At 41.2% G+C, this 20,441-nt stretch overlaps 1 protein-coding gene across 50 annotated transcripts in view; it reads left to right on the top strand.

The window, feature by feature from the left end:
- The window catches only part of SYNJ1 (synaptojanin 1), a 102,274-nt gene that overhangs the window by 61,163 nt on the left and 20,670 nt on the right, over nt 1-20,441 (top strand). For all 50 annotated transcript variants that reach the window (XM_021070926.2, XM_013982572.3, XM_013982571.3 and 47 more), the window contains 8 exons: nt 4,815-4,955; nt 6,157-6,349; nt 6,871-7,029; nt 8,169-8,325; nt 9,191-9,308; nt 9,408-9,623; nt 12,997-13,075; nt 17,854-18,016. In XM_021070926.2, the coding sequence (XP_020926585.2) occupies nt 4,815-4,955; nt 6,157-6,349; nt 6,871-7,029; nt 8,169-8,325; nt 9,191-9,308; nt 9,408-9,623; nt 12,997-13,075; nt 17,854-18,016 (1,226 nt within the window). The remainder of the gene's footprint in view (nt 1-4,814; nt 4,956-6,156; nt 6,350-6,870; nt 7,030-8,168; nt 8,326-9,190; nt 9,309-9,407; nt 9,624-12,996; nt 13,076-17,853; nt 18,017-20,441) is intronic.

Genomic DNA, 20,441 nt, shown 5'->3' with positions numbered 1-20,441 from the left:
AAGTACTTGTTACAAAGACAGATTGAGATAATATATGGAAAGGCGCTTTTAAAACTCTAAAATGGCAGTTTTCAGACTTTGCTTCCAGGTCCTTCTACATTTTTGAAAATATTGAAAAATTGTCAAGAACGTTTTGTTCATGTGGGTTTTAGCTCTTGATCTGTATCACATTAGAAATTAAAAAATAAAAATTTTAAGAACATTTAATTCATTTAAAAATGAGAGTAATAAACTCATTACATGTTAACACCAGTCACACATTTTTTTTCCCTGAAAAGTAACTATTTTCCCAAACAAAAATTCTTTGAGAAAGGAGGGCATTGACTGAAAGTTTTGCAAATTGCTGTTGAACCTGGCTTCAGACAGCTGGATTCTCGTATATATACTTCTGCATTAGTCTGTTGCCATATGTTATTTTGATTGAAGTATGTGAAGAAAATCGCATAAATATGTAGTTGGAAACTGAAATATTTTAATAGCCTTTTCAGATCATTTTTTTCCCTATTTTACTACTCAACAAATAGTGGTTTTTTTAAAAGTTAGTGACAGTGTGAAATCTGAAACCATAGCAATCAACTTTCTGTGCCTCTTTTACTATAACATCCTGTCTTTTACCCTTGCATGATTTCAAAACATCATGTATTAGTCATTTGGAACATACTAGTTTACTGAATTATATAGACCTTCCAAATTTTGATAGCTTTCAGTATACAATAGCAAAACATCATGTTGGCTAATTTCATCACTGACCTCATTAGCAAATTCTTCAAATATCTGGAAACTGCCAAGATCACAGTAGCAGGTGGAGTTCCCATTGTAGCTCAGCAGTAATGAACCTGACTGGTATTCATGAGGACGTGGGTTCAATCCCTGGCCCCGCTCAGTGGGTTAAGGATCTGGTGTTGCTGTGAGCTGTGGTGTCAGTCAGAAATGCAGCTCAGATCTGGCATTGCTATGGCTGTGGCAGAGTTTGGTGGCAGCAGCTCAGTTTGACCCCTAGCCTGGGAACTTCCATATGCCACAGGTGCAGCCCTGAAAAGCAAAAAACGAAAGTTCACAGTACCAGATACAGGTTTATCAAAATTCTCATTTTTGCTTGAAAACTTAAATTTTATCTTTGAAAATACATGCTATTGGTTGCTTCCCTTGAAAACACAGGCTTGGCTGAAAAAAAAAATGTTTGCCAAATACTAAATCTGAATAACTATAGTCTGTCACTAGCTCGTTCAAGTAAAAATTGTATTCAATGAAAAAAGTGGTATTTCAGCTCTGAACTCAAGCCGTCAAGTCCTTTTCTCTGAAAGAACCACCGTGTGTGCATCCAGTGTGCAGCAGAGTGCTTTGTGTGTATTTTCCATTCACTGCACAGAACATTTAAAAGATGGGACTCGATGATTGAACTTTGATAAAATTAATGTTTACTGCTTCATCAGGATAATCTTAAGTAGCATTTTTTAAACTGCATGTATATGGAGGTAAATATTTTAAGGAAAACTAGTACAGTTTGGTGCCTGGATTCATGCTAAGGCATCAGCAGTTTTACTCATTGTTTTTGCACCATCACGCAATGTCGGTCAACACAATGAAAAGGTCAAAACCATCTCTTAGTGGTATTAGGGGAGACAGTATCTACCTCATGGGTTTTGGGGGCCCCCAGGGATGTTCTCAGACCACAGCCGGGAACTGATGTTCTGAAGTCCTATTACAAATTATTGTAATGAAAGTTAAAGCTTTAGTGTTTTATTTTAAGAAAGGATGCTTGCTGGAGTTCCCAGGTGGCTCAGCAGGTAAAGAATCCAGCATTGTCACTGCTGTGGCTGGGGTTTCATCCCTGGCCTAAGAACTTCCACATGTCCTATGTATGGCCAAAGGAAAAGGAAAAAGAAAGATGCTTGCTTATTTTTATTTATTTTTTAAAAAATACTTTTAATTTTTTGGCCGTGTCCGCAGCATGCAGAAGTTCCCAGGGCAGGGATCAAATTCCAGCCACAGCGGTAACAACACTGGATCCTTAACCATTAGCTAGGCTACCAGGGAACTCCAGGATCCTTGCTTTTAAAGTTGAGTAGTTGTCCATCTTTTTGTGACTTTTGAAAAAGATTGTCAGAATAAAATTATGGGTGGAAATAGTATGGTATAGTTATCAAGCTTGCAAGTGACAATTTTTTTCTTAGCTAAAATGAATAACAATTTATATAAGGAAGTAGAAAAGAAATCCAATTTCATTCATTTTGCTGTGGATCTTTCCTGAAAATGCATGGTCAGATCTTAAAATAGAAAACACTCTTAGGGTTCCCAGTACCAAACAGATTGTTCAGTTATTTGTCTAAGTATAGCTTAATCAAATTATTTTTTAAATGAGAGTAGTGATTATTTATTCATATATTCAACCAGTATCTACTGAGCACCTACCCTAGGTGCTAAAGATACATCAATGAATAAAACAGACTAAAATCCCTACCTGCATGGACCTTCTTTTCTAGTGGAAGAGACAGGCAATTAAAACTCTAATAAGTAAATTACACAGCATGTTTGGAGACAATAAGAGCAGTGGAAGATAGATAGAGGTCAGGGGATCAGATGTGGGAGTGGGGAGGTGTGTGCGGTTTTGAATGGCGTGATCCGGGTTTGTTGGGACGATGACCTGGGACGTGAGCATCTGTCCTTGTCTTTTCAGAATCCAGGTCGTAGTGATGGGTTGTGATTGGGAGGGAATCTATGTTGTGCATTGGTATTTTGGAGGCAAGTGTGCACAGTGTAAGACAGAGCAGGTGGATGGACGTGAGGTCATGTCCTAACTTACCCCGTATCCTTTGTGTGACCTACAACTATGAGGAGACTGTATTTACCTGCCACTGGAGGTTCTTGGACACAGACTTGTTACTCTGAAAATGTATAAAGAGAAAGACTCAGGAATGGATGCTACCCTCTCTGTTTGACCTGTGGTTCAGAAAAACTAAATAGTGTTTTGGGTTTTTTTGGTTTTTTTTTGTTTTTTTTGGTTTTTTGGTTTTTGTCTTTTTTTGTCTTTTTAGGGCTGAACCCGCAGCATATGGAGGTTCCCAGGCTACGGGTCGAATCAGAGCTATAGCCGCCGGCCTACACCACAGCCACAGCAACGCCGGATCCTTAACCCACTGAGCAAGGCCAGGGATCGAACCTGCAACCTCATGGTTCCTAGTCAGATTCGTTACCCACTGAGACACAACGGGAACTCCAGAAAAAACTAAATAGTTGATACAAGTTCTTTATAGAAGAATTCCAACTTATTGCAAATGCCCATGGAATGCAGAAATTATACAATCAACATTTTGCAACCCCTAGTGAAATAATGGATCTAGGCAGTGATTATGAATCCATGTTAAAACCTTAGAAGAAGGATCAATGGGGGCACTTTTTATTATTAAGAGTTGATTATTACACAGTCTGAACAGCTGATCAGGTGTGAAATTATAGAGATTGTGTACTCCCTGCTCTGATAACAAGGTGATGTACTACTCAGGAGGTTGTTTTTGCCAAAACAAATCAATAAAATTGAATGTTTCTTAATCAAGCTTCTACATCAGCCAGTTTAAGGCAAATCTTGACAGAAGGACAAGCTACTGTGAAGACTTATCCAACAAATTCGGACTGCTAAACATGTTCCAGACAAATATCCCAGCTTCTTAAAAAAAAAAAAAAAAAAAAAAAAAAACAGTGTTAAAAAGAGAGTGGGGTGGACTGAGAAACTGTTAAAGATTAAGAGAGATTCAGGAGGCAAGAAGCAAATGCAATGTGTGGACCTTATTTGGATCCTGTTTTAAAGAAACCAACCATGAGAAGACTTTTTTTAGATATCACAGAAATTTAAATATGAACTGAGTATTACATGATACTCAGGAATTGTAAATATTTAAGTGATGATGGCATTGTGATTTCACAAAAATAAAAATGTCCTCTTGCGTTAGAGGTGTATACTAAAGGGCTTTTGGATGAAATGGCCTGTGTCTTAGATTTAGTTTAAAATATTACGGGTTTAAAAAAAAGGGGGGGGGGATTGGGGCAAAATGTTGATAAGTGTTGAAGCTAGGTAATAGATGTATGATAGTTTATTTTATGATTCTCTCTCTCTCTCTCTCTTTTTTTTTTTTCTTTTTGGTCTTTTTAGGGCCATGCCCACGGCATATAGAGCTTCCCAGGCTAGGGGTCAAATCTAAGCTGCAGCTGCCAGCCGCAGCCACAACCACAGTCACGCTGGATCTGAGCCTCGTCTGCAACCTACACCACAGCTCATGGCAACGTTGAATCCTTAACCCACTGAGCAAGGCCAGGGATCAAACCCACATCCTCGTGGATGCTAGTTGGGTTTGTTACCACTGAGCCATGGCAGGAATGTTGATTATCTCTTTTTTGTGTATGTTGAGAATTTTCCATGATAAATTTTTTTAAGATGTATAATCCAGAAAAAAAGGAGGGGAAAATGTATCTGGAAGGGTGTTGTTCTCAGTTATCCTAATAAATATTAAGGAAAAAGTAAAGTGTGCAAGCTTGAGATTACTCATCTGGTGAGCACTCATTTATAAGAAAGCTCATATTTTCTTAGGAAGGGGGTAGTAAGGTGGACTTGAAGTGTGGTGTTCTTTTGGCTAAATGTTGGGTTTTTCCTTTTGAAAGGAAACAAAAACCAGCCTGCATGACGATTCTCTGTTGGCCTAGATTTCCTTACATGAGGGGTTTTATTTGATGTGAGCATGTATAAAGGTACCCTTGACAACTGTCTTATGAAGTAGGCTGTATTGCTTTTTGAAGATCCCCTGTTTAACATTTCCTGGTAGCACAACAAATCAGAAGCTCTGGGCTGTGGAACTGCAGAAGACCATCTCCAGAGACAACAAGTACGTGTTGCTGGCTTCCGAGCAGCTGGTGGGCGTCTGCCTGTTTGTTTTTATCAGACCACAGCATGCTCCGTTCATCAGGTCAGTGGACAGATCACACTCCTCAGGCCCCTTCTTAACGGCAGGTGACAGAAGGGCCTGGCAGCTCTGTGGCTTGTGAGAAACACTTATTAATGGTACTTGTTTTTAAATGTTTTTTTTTTAATTGAAGTCTAGTTGATTTACAGTGTTGTGTTGGTTTCAGGTGTACAACAAAATGATTGAATTATACATACATATAAGTGTGTGTGTGTGTAGATGCACAGACACACATATATATTCTTTTTCAGCTTCTTTTCCCTTAGAGGTTATTACCAAATAATTGAGTATAGTTCCCCATGCGGTACAGTAGTCCCTGCTGATTATCTATTTTATATAAAGTAGTGTATATACGTTAATCCCGAACTCCTAAATTATCCCTTCCCCCCACCTTCCCCTTTGGTAACTGTAAGTTTGTTTTCTGTGTCTGTGGGTCTATTTCTGTTTTGTAATTTAGTTCATTTGTATCATTTTTCAAATGCAGAGTGAGAACTTTCCCTACCCTGTCTGATAAATGTTGTCCAGGTTCCACTGCCAAGAATGTGTTGTCCAAAATGCCTGGTTAGTTTTTAAAGATGGAATGCCACCCTTTGCTTGGTTTTAAGTATGTATGGAATGTTATGATAGGACATAGTAGTAGTGGTGGTCAGACAGATGGAAATGGTGGGGACACAAAAATATACATGTGAAATAAACTCAGTATTTTAATAAAGGAAAAAAAGTGATCTCATATGATATTTGTCTTTCTCTGTCTGATTTACTTCAGTTAGTATGAGAGTCTCTAGGTCCATCCATGGTGCTGGAAATGGCATTATTTTGTTCTTTTTTATGGCTGAGTAGTATTCCATCGTGTATGTATACCACATCTTCTTTAATCCATTCATCTGTCAGTGGACACTTAGGTTGCTTCCATGTCTTGGCTGTTGTAAATGCAGTGCTTCAGTGAATATTGAGAGGGCACGTATCTTTTTGAATTATAGTTTTCTCTGGATATATGCCCAGGAGCGGGATCCCTGGATCATATGGTAACTGTATTTAAATGTGTTCTTGATTAAAGAGTCACTAATAGTTGCACTGTACTATTTCACAGGCTTGCCCTCAAAGGTGTGTAGTGTTATAATCGTGTAATAGACATTTCTAATTTCTCATACATGCGGAGCTGCTGGAACTTCTGCTCTTGGATTTAGAATTCTTCCTTTTAAAGGGATGTTGCGGTTGATACCGTGAAGACTGGAATGGGAGGTGCAACTGGAAATAAGGGAGCGGTCGCCATTCGCATGCTGTTCCACACCACAAGCCTCTGCTTCGTCTGCAGCCACTTTGCAGCAGGACAATCACAAGTCAAAGAGCGAAATGAAGATTTTATAGAAATAGCGCGGAAGCTGAGTTTCCCAATGGTAAGCACTCTGCTTGTTGTTGAAGAGGAGGCATTGGAATGTATTTCAGTTTACCCCAAGTTCTATATCAGTTTTTAAAAATTTAAGATCGTTCCTAGAAATGTCAACAGCGTTCACCTAAATAGATACTTCACGTGTTATTACTATGGGGTTCAGTCATTCAGGTGTGGTGGGGGTCGGGGAAGCAAAGAAAAAGTTGTAAAGCATTTTTTAAGTTGGTTGTTTAAAATTCTGTCACTGGGAGTTCCCATCATGGCTCAGTCGTAACGAACCCGGCTAGTATCCATGAGGACATGGGTTCAATCCCAGGCCCCACTCACTGGGTTAAGGATCCAGCATTGCCGTGAGCTGTGGTATAGGTTGCAAAAATGCCTCAGATCCCGCCTTGCTGTGGCTGTGGCATAGGCTGGCAGCTATGGTTCTGATTTCACCCCTAGCCTAGGAACTTCTATATGCCTCGGATATGGCCCTAAAAAGACAAAAAAATAAAATAAAATAAAACTCTGTCTCTTTGCTTCCAGGGAAGGATGCTCTTTTCCCATGACTATGTATTTTGGTGTGGCGATTTTAACTACCGAATCGATCTCCCTAACGAAGAAGTTAAGGAGCTCATAAGACAGCAGAATTGGGATTCTCTTATAGCAGGAGATCAACTTATCAATCAGAAAAATGCTGGACAGGTATAAACGTCCTTAAGATACTTCCACTGACAAGAAGCGGATCTTTGGTTATGAAAACATATTTTCCTTAAAGTCTTGCTTGTTTTTTTTAAAAAAAAAAATCTCTTGGACTCTCTATCCCTAATAAATACATAGGTGTAGTTTAACAGATAGAAAATTACCTTCTCTTTGGAAAAAAAAAAAAAAAGAAAAGGAAAGGAAAACCCGTAATAATTTCTAGGAGGAAAAATGTATTATTTCTCTGTAAGATTCACTTTCAAGTAGAAGAATAACCTTTTTTTCTTTTGGTAATGGCAAGTTTAGAATATTACTCATCAGGACGACTGCTTTTTGGTCTTAAGATCCTGTGGTACTCTGCTTAATTTTTTCCCGTTGTTTCTCATGTCGTGGGCCTTTTCGAAATTTACTTCATAAAGCTTCTGACCACACAATTTTAGAAGAATTCATTTTTAAAAACTTTTTTTTAAAGAAGAGGTGATTGAGGCCCCTTGATGTGGTACCTTTGTGGCCATCAGACTTAACTTCAAACACTCTGGGTACGTTATAACTTTCTTAGACCCCAGTTCCTTATTTGAGAATAAGACATCAAACTGTATGATTTCAAAGTCTCCTTCAGTTCTGAAGGTCTCATGTAGTGCAAATACTGGTGGAATTCCATTGTTCATGTTTTTGTAGTTTGTCTAATCAAATGTCAAACACATGGCATTCAGAAGGCCACATGGTAAATCATTTTTTCTTAAGCTCTGTCCCATTCCATTAGAAGTGTTCATCTTGGGGGTTCCCATTGTAGCTCAGCAGGTTTCGAATCCAACAAGGATCCACGAGGACCTGGTTCGATCCCTGGCCTTGATCAGTGGGTTAAGGATCCGGTGTTACCATGAGCTGTGGTGTAGGTTGCAGGTGCGGCTCGGATCTGGCTTTGCAGCAGCTATGGTGTAGGCTGGCAGCTACAGCTCCGATTCAACCCCTAGCCTTGGAACCTCCATATACCATGGGTGTGGCCCTAAAAAGACAAAAGAAAAAAAAAAAGGAAGAAGTGTTCATCTCTAACATGATAGACATTTAATGACTGGCGACCTGAATGAAAACAGGCCATTTTCACCTTTTCTAATCACTTACTTTGTGTATGTTTATTTTAGATTTTTAGGGGATTTTTAGAAGGAAAAGTAACCTTTGCTCCAACATATAAATATGATCTGTTTTCTGATGACTATGACACCAGTGAAAAGTGCCGCACCCCTGCCTGGACAGACCGTGTCCTCTGGAGAAGAAGGAAATGGCCTTTTGATAGATCAGGTTGGGAAACGGACTTCTTCATTTGAATGAGTTAGTGTGCACTTCACAAGGAAGAGAGGAATGATGTAAATAGGAAATAAGGCAAGGAGGGCTACTTTTTTTTTTTCAACAATGGTTATCTGGAATAAAATAAACAGTTTAAATATAAAACTTAAAAAAATTCTCAGACCTGCTTAGAGTAGTTTAATTTTTTCAGTCTCTTTTCTTTCAGTGACAGAGTGTCACGCAAAGAGAAGCAAGGAAACATTTTTGTAGAATTGTCAGCTGAATGCTCGTTAAGGTCTTTAACTTGAGGAGTTCCCATTGTGGCTCAGAGGAAACGAATCTGACGAGCATCCATAAGGACGCAGGTTCGATCCCTGACCTCGTTCATTGGGTTAAGGACCCGGCGTTGCTGTGAGCTGTGGTGTATGTATGTCACAGTTACAGCTCAGATCTCACGTCGCTAAGGCTGTGGTGTAGGCTGGCAGCTGTAGCTCCGATGCAGCCCCTAGCCTGGGAACCTCCATGTGCCATGGGTGTGGCCCTAAAAGACGAAGAAAAAAAAAAAAGATCTTTAACTTGAATAACTTAAGTGGTTAGCAGATATTTCGAACCACTACTTGTCTGTTGAATTCCTTGTGAAACCCTGTTAAGTAAAGGCTCATCTTAATTTTAACCCAGTAAAGCAGAACAGGATAACCTCACCAAACAAAAAACCTTTCCAACTGAATGGTGTAGAGACTTGCTGCCTATTAGCAGGGGGGTCTGGCCCCCCAGCCTCAGACAGCTGCGAGGCTGACAGATGAAGGAGAGAGTCCCTTTGCTCTGTGAGCTCAGTCATGCTCAGGCAGCTTGCCCTGTGTTTCCGTTTACCCCACTGCAGCTGAAGACTTAGATCTCCTAAATGCCAGTTTCCAAGACGGCAGCAAGATCCTCTACACGTGGACTCCTGGCACTTTGCTGCACTACGGAAGGGCGGAGCTGAAGACGTCAGACCATAGGTTTAAGAACCCTCCCTGTTTCTAATCGTGCTTGCCATTTCTTTGAAATCCATCCATTCTTAAATGTTTCTAACACATCTCCCCTCCTTCCTGCCTAAGGCCTGTCGTTGCCCTGATTGATATCGATATATTTGAAGTCGAAGCTGAAGAGAGGCAAAACATTTATAAACTAGTGATTGCAGTTCAGGGGCCGCCAGATGGTACGGTGTTGGTCTCCATCAAAAGTTCTTTATCAGAAAATAATTTTTTCGACGATGCTCTGATTGATGAGCTTCTGCAGCAATTTACAAACTTTGGTGAAGTTATACTCATAAGGTGAGTGAAGTATTTGTTGTCCAAAAGCAGCTCGTGATGCATAAATGATATTTTCTATATTAGAAATCACCTGGGAGGAGTTCCCATCGTGGCTCAGTGGTTAACAAATCCGACTAGGAACCACGCGGTTGCGGGTTCGGTCCCTGCCCTTGCTCAGTGGGTTAAGGATCGGGCGTTGCTGTGGCTGTGGTGTAGGTTGCAGACGAGGCTCAGATCCCACGTTGCTGTGGCTCTGTTGTAGGCCGGTGGCTACAGCTCCAATTGGACCCCTAGCCTGGGAACCTCCAGATGCCGCAGGAGCGGCCCTAGAAAAGGCTAAAAGACAAAAAAAAAAAAAAAAAGACAAAAAAAAAACAAAAAACAAAAACAAATCACCTGGGAGTTCCTGTTGTGGCACAGCAGAAACGAATCCAGCTGGTATCCCTGAGGATGTGGGTTCGATCCCTGGCCTTGCTCTGTGGATTAAGGATCCCACGTTGCCATGAGCTGTGGTGTAGGCCGGCAGCTGTAATTCTGATTTGACCCCTAGCCTGGGAACTTCCATGTGCCACAGGTGCAGCCCTAAAAAAGAAAAGAAAGAAATAACCTTACCTAGTATTGACTAGTTGTATGAGTATTCGTATTTTCAAACTAAAGGGAAATCACACTATAGAAATATTATTCAGAGAGCTCATGGGTTATGAAACCGGACTCTTCTTAGAAAGTTTAAATTTGAGTAGTAAAGCTTTATGTGAACAACCAATGACAAAAATATGTGCACATTTAGATGTGTTCTCTCACAATTCCTGTACAGTACAACATATGAGCCCTATGGCAAAATGAACATGTGATTGCTCCTTTTTGTTAAGGAGAGATGGGAGTAAAGCAGAGTGACTTTTTTCAGCCCTCGGTTTAAGAAAGTTGGTGTTTCCAGTGATTTTAAGTCATTTAATTTCCATCTAATGGAGAAGCAGCACTGCCAGATGAGCAGTCAGCAGCCATCCATTCCCATCCTGGTTTCTGTCGCTGACCTAACCATCTGCCGTGGCAGAACCAGCTGCCTCTTCCGTTGTTTAAAAAAAAAATGTTCTCTTCTGAGAACCATTTTGAAAGATCGAATTACATGTGGTTGAACTCCATAGGGAAGAGGTACCGAGACATTCCTTTCTGTGCTGTTCTTCTGCTCACTTGGGTGGGTTGCATAGATGTTCGGTGGGCAGATCTCCATACTGGGTGCCGTGGCGGAGAGAGGAGAGACCGAAGACTCACTTCCTGGGTGGAATCTCGGGAGGATCAGCCCGTGTGTAATGACTTCCCCAGATCCTAAACAGCAGAGTCCACAGCGTGAAACTGAGCTGGTGTCAGGTAGCCTGAGAAGCATTCCTGAGAAACCTGGAGGCCTTTCTGAGAGTAAATAGGCAAATACAGAGGAAATTGTATTTAGACTTCCCTCAAATCGTTGGACAACAATCTACCCCAAGGTTTAAAATCAAACAAAAACATCTTACGGCTCCGGCAAGTACATCATGAAATCTCCAAGTTTACAGCTGACAGTAAGCTTTGCCAAGTACAGAAATGGCAAACCACCAGGAGCATCATGTGGACTGCGAGTGTGGGCAGCCAAGTAGGAGATAGTGTCCTTTTGAGCAAATGTAAAAATATTGCACCAGGCTCAAGAGAACCCAAAGGGTGCATAAGGGATGAAAGCCTGACGCAGGAAAAGGACCTTTCTGCCTTTATCCCAGTCTCTAAAGAACTTGTGTTAATTTGGAGCTTTCCCCAAAATGCTTCTTATCCTTAGAAAAAGTACTAGTGACAAAACGAGGTGTCATCCTAACGTAAAATCGTGGGGTGCCTCCTCACCTGGAATATTCTGGTTGTTACACTTTGAGACAACCAAGTTAGAATAGAAAAGACAGACCATGAAAGTTAACTGGGACAGAACTACCATCACAGGGAGGCTAAGCTGATCATCACCTTTTGTTCTAGAATAAGACAACCATTAGGGAGTGATTGAAGTCTGTAATCTCTATATGTAAATAAGAGATTCCTCCGGAATGTAGATGGGGCGTGTTTAGATACCTATACTAACTGGGGGGAAACGTCCAGAAGCTTTCATCCCAGTGAGTGAAAATAGGGAGAAAATACAGCATCTAAAATGTCCTATATAAATCCATGGATATCAGAAGCGGAAACTCTTGTTAAAGTTAAAAATGTATAAGCGTATTTGCACATCGCCAAACAAGGGCAGGATCCAGAAGTTAGCCCTGCTGTAGGACCACAGACGCTTTGGTACCGCTATCAAGGAACATACTGCCTGGCGTGTGGGACACTCGTGCAGCCTTATAGCAGCGATTGTAGCCTTTGGAGGACAGAGATGGTCCATTGGCAACAACTGGAAAAAGATCCCCTTCACAATCTTTAAGTAGGAATAATGCCCCTGCGTCTTTCAGTTGGTGGCATTCTGCACCTTAGTAACTCAGTGCCAAAGAAGTTTAAGTTTCTTACCCAGGCTGTGTGTGTGTGTGTGTGTGTGTGTGTGTGTGTGTGTGTGTGTGTGTGTGTCTGTCTGTGTGTGTGCAGGTGTATATATTTTACTGTCTCTCATCTGAAAAATCTGCCAGGATTTCTGAACTTAATTTACATGTTTGGTAGTAGTTCAATGGTAAAATTGTTTCTGTAAATAAGACTGATACTGTTATAATCTGTTTATTCTTTTTTTATGACAATATGATTACATATTAGTGTCCCTCTTCTTCAGAACTTATTCTCATGCTCTTTTTGTTTTTCCTTTTGAGGGTTTCTTATTTCAAAACTCTAAACTTAGAATCATAGCAAAAGCCTTTGAAGTCTCAAGAGAGTAAAATACAGACAAGGACGGTAACCTAAGGTTCCTTGGGGCCAATCTGGTTGATGCATTGATTTTGTGGGGTTTAGTTTTTGTTTTTGTTGGGACAATTCCCTGTCTTTTTTCTGGGTCAAAGGAAATGTGCTTCAGGAAAATCGTCGAGACAGTAATGTGCACAGTCCTGGACTGCAGGGTCAGGAGACTTCGACCCCAGCCTTGTGATGTATTTTCCCCAGAGAATCACTTTGAAGGAGCCACTTTGCCTCTGGCCCTTTTTCTCCTGGTCAGTGAAATGAAGGATTGGATTTGCAGAGATTGCAGTTGGAGGTCCCAGGGCCCCTTTCTTGTGGTTGACTGTTTTATTAACATAGTATTTGAAAGAAATTAGAATCTGAATGCTTTAGGGAAAGGGTATCCTCTCCACGTCACCCCTGGCCCTGCTGCTCTCTTGTATTTTTACTTCCTGGCTTCTCTAACCCTTGTTAATCCTAGTTTTATTTTAGGTACTAATTCTTTTTTTACTGTTTGTTCTTCTCTTCCTTGAAGGTTTGTGGAAGATAAAATGTGGGTTACATTTTTGGAGGGAAGCTCTGCCTTGAGTGCTCTAGAGCTGAATGGTAAAGAGGTAAGACAGCTTTCTTTGATGTGAAACCGCTCTGTAATTGAGTGTCTGGAGATTGTATTTTTACACACGTAGAGCAAATTGTCTAAGTATATTTCCAGTTCAGGAGGATAAAAGCCCTTATGGTATGCTTTAATCTTTATTATTTAGACTGGATTGAAGACTAACTTGGGATCATTTTGGTCCCTCCCTAGAGATATTAATTATTGATAATACTAAGGAGAAAATATGTTCACTCCCTAATTTTATTTTTATTATATTTTCTTATATAAAGCTTTAAAATTTTAGATTGGGATAGATATTCTGGCTCACCTATGTCGTAGAAGAGATTTCTAGCATATGAAGAAAGTGCTTTGTTTATAAGAAAACAAGGGAAGAAGGTGCTCCTTATTCCAAGGAACTTGTTTTATTGCCTTGGTACCCAGGTCCCTTTTTCAAGCATAGGTAAAGTAATTCCCTATAACATATCTATCCCACTGAGGTATTTTAGAGATTTTCTTTCTTCTTTTTTTTTTTTTTTTTTTTGCCTTTTCTAGGGCCGCTCCTGCAGCATATGGAGGTTCCCAGGCAAGGGGTCCAATCAGAGCTGTAGCCGCCAGCCTACGCCAGCGCCACAGCAACGCCAGATCCAAGCTGCCTCTGAGACCTACACCACAGCTCACGGCAACACCAGATCATTAACCCATTGAGCAAGGCCAGGAATGGAACCCGCAACCTCATGGTTCCTAGTAGGATTCATTAACCACTGAGCCACGAAGGGAACTCCCTAGAAATTTTTTTTTTTTTTTGTCTTTTTGCTATTTCTTGGGCCACTCCCGCTGCATATGGAGGTTCCCAGGCTAGGGGTCGAATCAGAGCTGTAGCCCCCTGGCCTACGCCAGAGCCACAGCAACGTGGGATCCAAGCCGCGTCTGCAACCTACACCACAGCTCACGGCAACACCGGATTCTTAACCCACTGAGCAAGGGCAGGGACCGAACCCGCAACCTCATGGTTCCTAGTCGGATTCGTTAACCACTGCGCCATGACAGGAACTCCCTAGAAATTTTTAATTTGTAGAGATACTCCTAACCTGTGTAAATGTCATTGATGATGGAAATTTATATCAATGGCCTGGAATAGTTTTACTTCTGTAAAGTGCTGTGTCTTTAAGTTTTTTCTGAAGCTTTGAAACAAATCCTAAATATGTAAGTATATGGTCACCAGATAGGATGACCTAAAATCCAGGCCTAATTTCTCCAACAGCAGACAACTCCATAAGGATTTCCCTGAGCTTCCTCTGCTGTTACATAACTTCCACTCCCTTGGAGAAAAAGATTTCCATGAGTGTATTGCTTTTGAAATAGGTTTTGTAAGGTTTTGTTTTTCCCTAATTCGCTAGTAATACACCTATGCAAAAGGAAATCAAGAAATACGGAAAAGTGGAATTCTTGTTGTGACTCAGTGGGTTAAGAACATGACTAGTATCCAAGAGGATGTGGGTTCCTGCCCTGGCCTCGCTCAGTGAATTTAGAATCTGGCTTTGCCGCAAGGTGCAGAGTAGGTCGTAGCTCCAATTCAGCCTCTGGCCCTGTGAATTTCCATGTGTTGTAAGTGCAGCTATTAAAAAAAAAAAAAAAATACAGAAAAGTATAAAGAAAGAAATAATAAAGACCTTTTGTAATCCTACTGTTACAAAATTATTCTTCTTAATCTTCATATATGCATATACCAAAACAAATGGGATTATGTATACAAACACATTAACACAAATGAGATATACATATAATGGATATCGTTCTATATGAACAAATGTCATTTTTAATGGCTGCATTAATTTCATTATGTAGCTAGATATATTAAGTTTATTTAACCAAACTCCTGTTAGTAGACATCTAACAAACTCCTCCTAATAGACATCTGGATTGTTTCCAACTTTTAATTATTTAAACCAATATTCTAGGTAATCCCTGTATACACTGTAATTTTGCATGCTTATACTATTATTCCTTAGGATAAATTCCTAAATGTAAATTTGCTTTTTAAAGAATATAGGCATATTAAATTTTGGTACTTGGAGTTCCTGTTATGGCTCAGTGGTAATGAACCCAACTAGTATCCATGAGGATGCAGGTTCGATCCCTGGCCTCGCTCAGTGGGTTAAGTGATCTGGCGTTGCCAGGAGCTGTGGTATAGGCTGTAGATGTGGCTCAGACCCCATGTTGCTTTGACTGTGGCGTAGCTGGCAGCTGTAATTCTGATTCAGCCCCTAGCCTGGGAACTTCCATATGCCACAGGTATGTGGCCCTAAAAAGCAAAAAAAAAAAAAAAAAAAAAAAAAGGTACTTATTGGCTAATAGCTCTTCAGATAGAATGTAGTTTTATTAGGTCTTGGATCACCTAATATTCAACCTCCTAATGTTAGGTATTTTTAAACTTTGACCATCTGAAACACTAAAAGAAGCATGTAACTTCCCTGTTAAGATGTTGATTGCTAGTTTTTTAATTTATTGGTCATTTGTACTTCTCTGATGGGCTGTTTATGTCCTTAGCCCACTTTTCCACTCGGGTGTTGATCTATTGAAATTCCCTTGATGTTAATCCCTCTTCATGACGTGCTACAGATACTCTTCCCAGTTTGTCTTGTGACTTTGGTGTGTCCTCAGCATATGGAAGTCATTGATTTTTAAACTGATCTCTACTTTGGATGTCTTAAAAAGCCCTTCCTCGTCCCATGGTGACATAAATATTTAAGAGCAGCTCTCAATTTGGCATTCTTTGTCAGCTCTTCTTCCCTTCCCAAGTATTCCTTTCGTCTTTCCCCGATCCGTTTCCTTGTTTGTTTTTTGTCCTGCCTTCTTTCCAGCTCTGTCCCTCACCCTTGAGTCTAGTCATCCATGTTACGCTCTTCGAAAGTACCTACGCTGAGCTCCCCTAAGAGATTTTCAAAATTCCGAAAAAGTAATGTTTTTGGAAAGGGCGTAGTAATGTTTGATTTATCCTTTTGAAAGTTAGGCATTTGCAAACCTCTAGTCTGTCTTTGTTAGTACCATTATTTCAGCCTGAAATCTTCTCCGTGCAAATAGATCAGTTAGGAGCACTTCCATTACAGGGGAGAATCTGGAAAAAGCATAGAGCTTAAGCAGGGCAAACCGAAAGGATGGCTTTCCTGAACACTTTCCTTTCGGTCACCTAAATTTCATTTGCCTCCGATCTCCACCAAGTGGATTTTCTTAAGGAAATACATCTTAAATGGCCATTATAGTGACTGGGGCTTAAGAATGCCTGTTGGGAGTTCCCATTGTGGCTCAGCAGTCACAAACCCAACCATGAGGATGAGGGTTCTATCCCTGGCCTCACTCGGTGGATTAAGTATCTGGCATTGCCTTGAGCTGTGGTGTAGGTCACAGACACGTCTCAGATCCTGTGCTGCTGTGCCTGTGGCAAAGGCTGGCAGCTACAACTACAATGTGGCGCCTAGCTGGGAACTTCCACATGCCACACATGTGACCCTAAAAAAAGCCAAAAAAAAAAAAAAAAATTGTTAGTGTTCTTTGGTGAATATGTACAGAATGCTTCTGTTGATTTTAAAAAGTAACAAGTGGCCTATGAAGCTTGTTGCCAAGTTCTGAAATTTAACTGATATGGTCTGATAAGTGAGTAAAAAATTATTAGTTCTTAAGGACTCTGACTTCAAAGCTCAGTGTGGACACCAAAAAATTCCTATTAAACATGGCTGTGCTCTTCAGGCCAGTAGCTTTCAACCTCTCCATCCAATGCCTTCAAAAAATTCTAATGTCAGTGGCACTTTGAGCCAAGGAAGGTTTTGTGTTTGTTTTTAAATACAGCAACAGGATAGTACAACTTGGTTATAATGTGTTGGTTGTTTTAGATTTTACTTTTGTTTAAAAGCTGCTCGAATTGATAGGAAAGGCAGTATGTCATCTTCACAGATGCCAGTCTGTTTTCAAGAATGACTAACTTCTGTTGAAGATTTAAAATGGTCTTAAAGTCTCTCAATATTCTTCTGACAGTTGGAATGCTGAAACTACTTTGACAGTATAGCAGCTTTCAAGACCATTATACCAAGTTGGGAAGGTCTTAATGAACAGGAAAAGTGTCTTTTTTTTTTTGGTCTTTTTGCCATTTCTTGGGCCGCTCCCTCGGTATATGGAGGTTCCCAGGCTAGGGGTCTAATCAGAGCTGTAGCTGCCACCCTATGCCACAGCCACAGCAATGCGGGATCTGAGCCGCGTCTGCTACCTACACCACAGCTCACGGCAACACCAGATTCCTAACCTACTGAGCAAGGCCAGGGATCGAACCAGCAACCTCATGGTTTCTAATGGGATTCGTTAACCACTGAGCCACAACAGGAACTCCCAGAAAAAGTGTCTTAAAGATTTTTACCATCTTCCCTTTAGTTGTTTCATGTAGGAACAATTATTTAATCTGTGGATCAAAATCATTGGACATATAAAACTATGTAAGCAGAATTATCAGTGAGTTTATGTCCAGTCAGGAAAAGATACTGGCTCCAGCAAAGGCAACTTAAATCTGTGTGCATCCTAGGAAAAAAAAAAAAAAGGCCTGAGGTTTCACAACATAAGCTCTTCAAGGGAGAGTTGGGAACATTTTAAACTAGTTAAAAATCCAGACTCTGTGAAATGCTTAGGTCGAAGTGAGTCTAGCTGAATTAAGCCTCTATTGTTGCATAGTATAACTCAGGCAGTCACTTTATGCCGAGATAGTTCATTTTCACGTCACTAAATCTTTATTTTGTATCTGTTTTATTCAACTAGTTATTGGGTCGGACCATAACGATTACTTTAAAAAGTCCAGATTGGATCAAAAATTTGGAAGAGGAAATGAGTTTAGAGAAAATCAGCGTCCCACTGCCGTCATCAACAAGCTCCACGCTGCTGGGTGAAGATGCGGAGGTCACGGCCGACTTCGATATGGAAGGTCCGCTTCTTAAACACATTTGCTTCTGTCCTTCTAGACAAGTTTCCTTCCCCTCAGTAAAGTCTCGGTCTCCAAGTTTATCTTTTTCTTCCTTCTTGTAACACTCGGAACAATATTAATTAGATTTTGTTTTGCATTGTATTGTGTGTAGTTTGCTTCTACCCAGACTTCAAATCTGTTTGCCCCTCTACCATGCCGAGCTTAACAAGTGTTAGTTTATGTCCTTGTGTGATAAGAGTACAAATTGGTATTTTTGGCGTATGGTTTGGTTCCACTGATTATAGTTAAGGTGGAAAAGTAGAAATTCAGTGTGCAGAAATGAGTTCAAAATAATTATTACAAAAGAGGTTATATTTCAAAGTAGTTTTAAAAGACTCTCCGAGTTCCCTGGCAGCCTAGAAGTTAAAGGACCTGGTGTTGTCACTGCCATGGCTTGGGTGACTGCTGTGGCGTGGGTTCCATCCTTGGCCTAGGAACTTCTGAATGCCGTGGATGCAGGGAAAAAAAAAAAAAAAAAAAAAAAAAAAGATTCTTAAGGTGGCTAGAGCCCTGATGGTCAAGTGGTTAGGATTTGGCATTCTCAAATTGACTAGGAACCCATGCATTTGAAACTGAACCCACTCACAGAAATGTAATCATTTCAAAAGTTTAGAATTCAGGACAGGTTATCTCGATATAATAATTTCCTGAAATATGACTAAGAACTGCATTTGCTTTCTCATGCTGTGTCTGCTATACGATCTTAGCATATTTTCCATGAAAAGATATACCTTAGCTTGTAAAATGACAATACATCGTATTGTGATACCCTGCACATCTAGATAACGCATTTGAGTTGAACACTGTAGAAGATCCTCTTGTTTTCACATCTCTGTTCATTGGTACTTGGTCCACACGTTTACGTGGCACCTTTTACGTGCCAGGTGCTGGAAGTGCAGATGTCATCCTTGCTCTCCCCAGTCTCACAGTCCAGTGGGTGTCACATACGAGTAAGCAGGCAGGTATCACATGACATCAAGGCACTAGCAAATGATGCTGCAGTAGTTCATGGGACAGTTGCCTAACCTCGAGTTGGGAAGTTGTAAAATTTTCCCAGGGGAATTGAAATTCAGAATCTGAAGACTTGGAGTTCCCATCATGGCCCAGCAGAAATGAATCCAACTAGGAACCATAAGGTTGCAGGTTCAGTCCCTGGCCTTGCTCAGTGGGTTAAGGATCCAGGGTTTCTGTGAACTGTGGTCTAGGTGCGGCTCAGATCTGGCGTGGCTGTGGCTCTGGTGTAGGCTCGACATGCTGAAGACCAAATGCACTTTCCATCCACACCCACTCCTCTTACACCCTCTTCTTCACTTACTCCCACACGAACGTGCTTGCAACATCTGCGTAGATCCCCCACCCCCAATGCTTAGGCCTTCCTTCTTTCTGGTTCACCCCCTCTATGCTCTTTAATCGAATTCTCACTCGGTCTTCAGATTCTTTTTTTTGTAAATTGATATCATATAACCTTATTAATTTACTTATCGTTTCCAATAGTTTTTTGTTTTTGTCTTTTTTTTTTAGGGCCGCACCCGCGGCATATGGAGGTTCCCAGGCTAGGGGTCCAGTCGGAGCTACAGCTGCCAGCCTACACCAGAGCCACAGCAATGCCAGATCCGAGCTGCGTCTGCGACCCACGCCACAGCTCACGGCAACGAGTTCGAGGTGTCTACAGGGTCCATCAGGCCCAGATTAGGCTCTGCGGATGTGGGTCTGGCACTCAGCAGAGAGCCCTGGCCCACGAGGCAGCTCTGACGCCAGTTAAGGCCATGCATTTTTATTAGCTTGGCTGGGAGGACTACTCAGAGGTGGAAGAGGACTGGCCCTGGGATCAAACAGAAACACAGACTTTAAGGATAAATGGAAGGCTGCCTGTGAAAGGAAAATGAGAAGAAACAGCTGAAATGTCCAAGAGCCAGGAGAATATAGCGGCTCAAAAATCAAGGAAAGAAAGGCTGACGAGGGAGAGTGGTCCGTGGTGCCGTGTGTTGCAGAGAGAGGAGAAGTGAACACTGCATCTTGCCCTTTGAGTTTAGTATCAGGGAGGAGGCTGTTGGTGACATTCAGGAAAGTGATTTCAGCAGAGTGATGAAGCCAGATGGTGGTAAATCGGGGTGTGGACGGAAGGCGAAGAAGTGCAGAGCGTGTCTGTAGAAGTTTGGCTATGGCCCGGGAAAGCGAGAAGGAGGCAGTTGCTCCAAGGAGTGTTGCTTGCTTTGAAATGGGGAGGCTGGAGAATGCTTTGTGCTGATGGAACGGGCTGAGGGCCTGGGGGAGGGCGGGTCAGAATGAGTGGCAGAGCAGGGTCACTGGAGAGAAGGATGGGAGAACCCCATTCTTTCCATCCACAGATACATGGCTGCCAACCACATGATTAGACTCCAGCTAG

This window comes from Sus scrofa, chromosome 13 (genome assembly GCF_054392235.1).
Source record: "Sus scrofa isolate SSC_HxYL_T2T_F1_AM1 chromosome 13, Sscrofa_HxYL_maternal_Yorkshire_Landrace_v2.0, whole genome shotgun sequence".
In the NCBI taxonomy this organism is placed as follows: domain Eukaryota; kingdom Metazoa; phylum Chordata; class Mammalia; order Artiodactyla; family Suidae; genus Sus; species Sus scrofa.
Note: the sequence above shows the minus strand (reverse complement) of the source record. Positions and strands in the feature narration are given on the sequence as shown.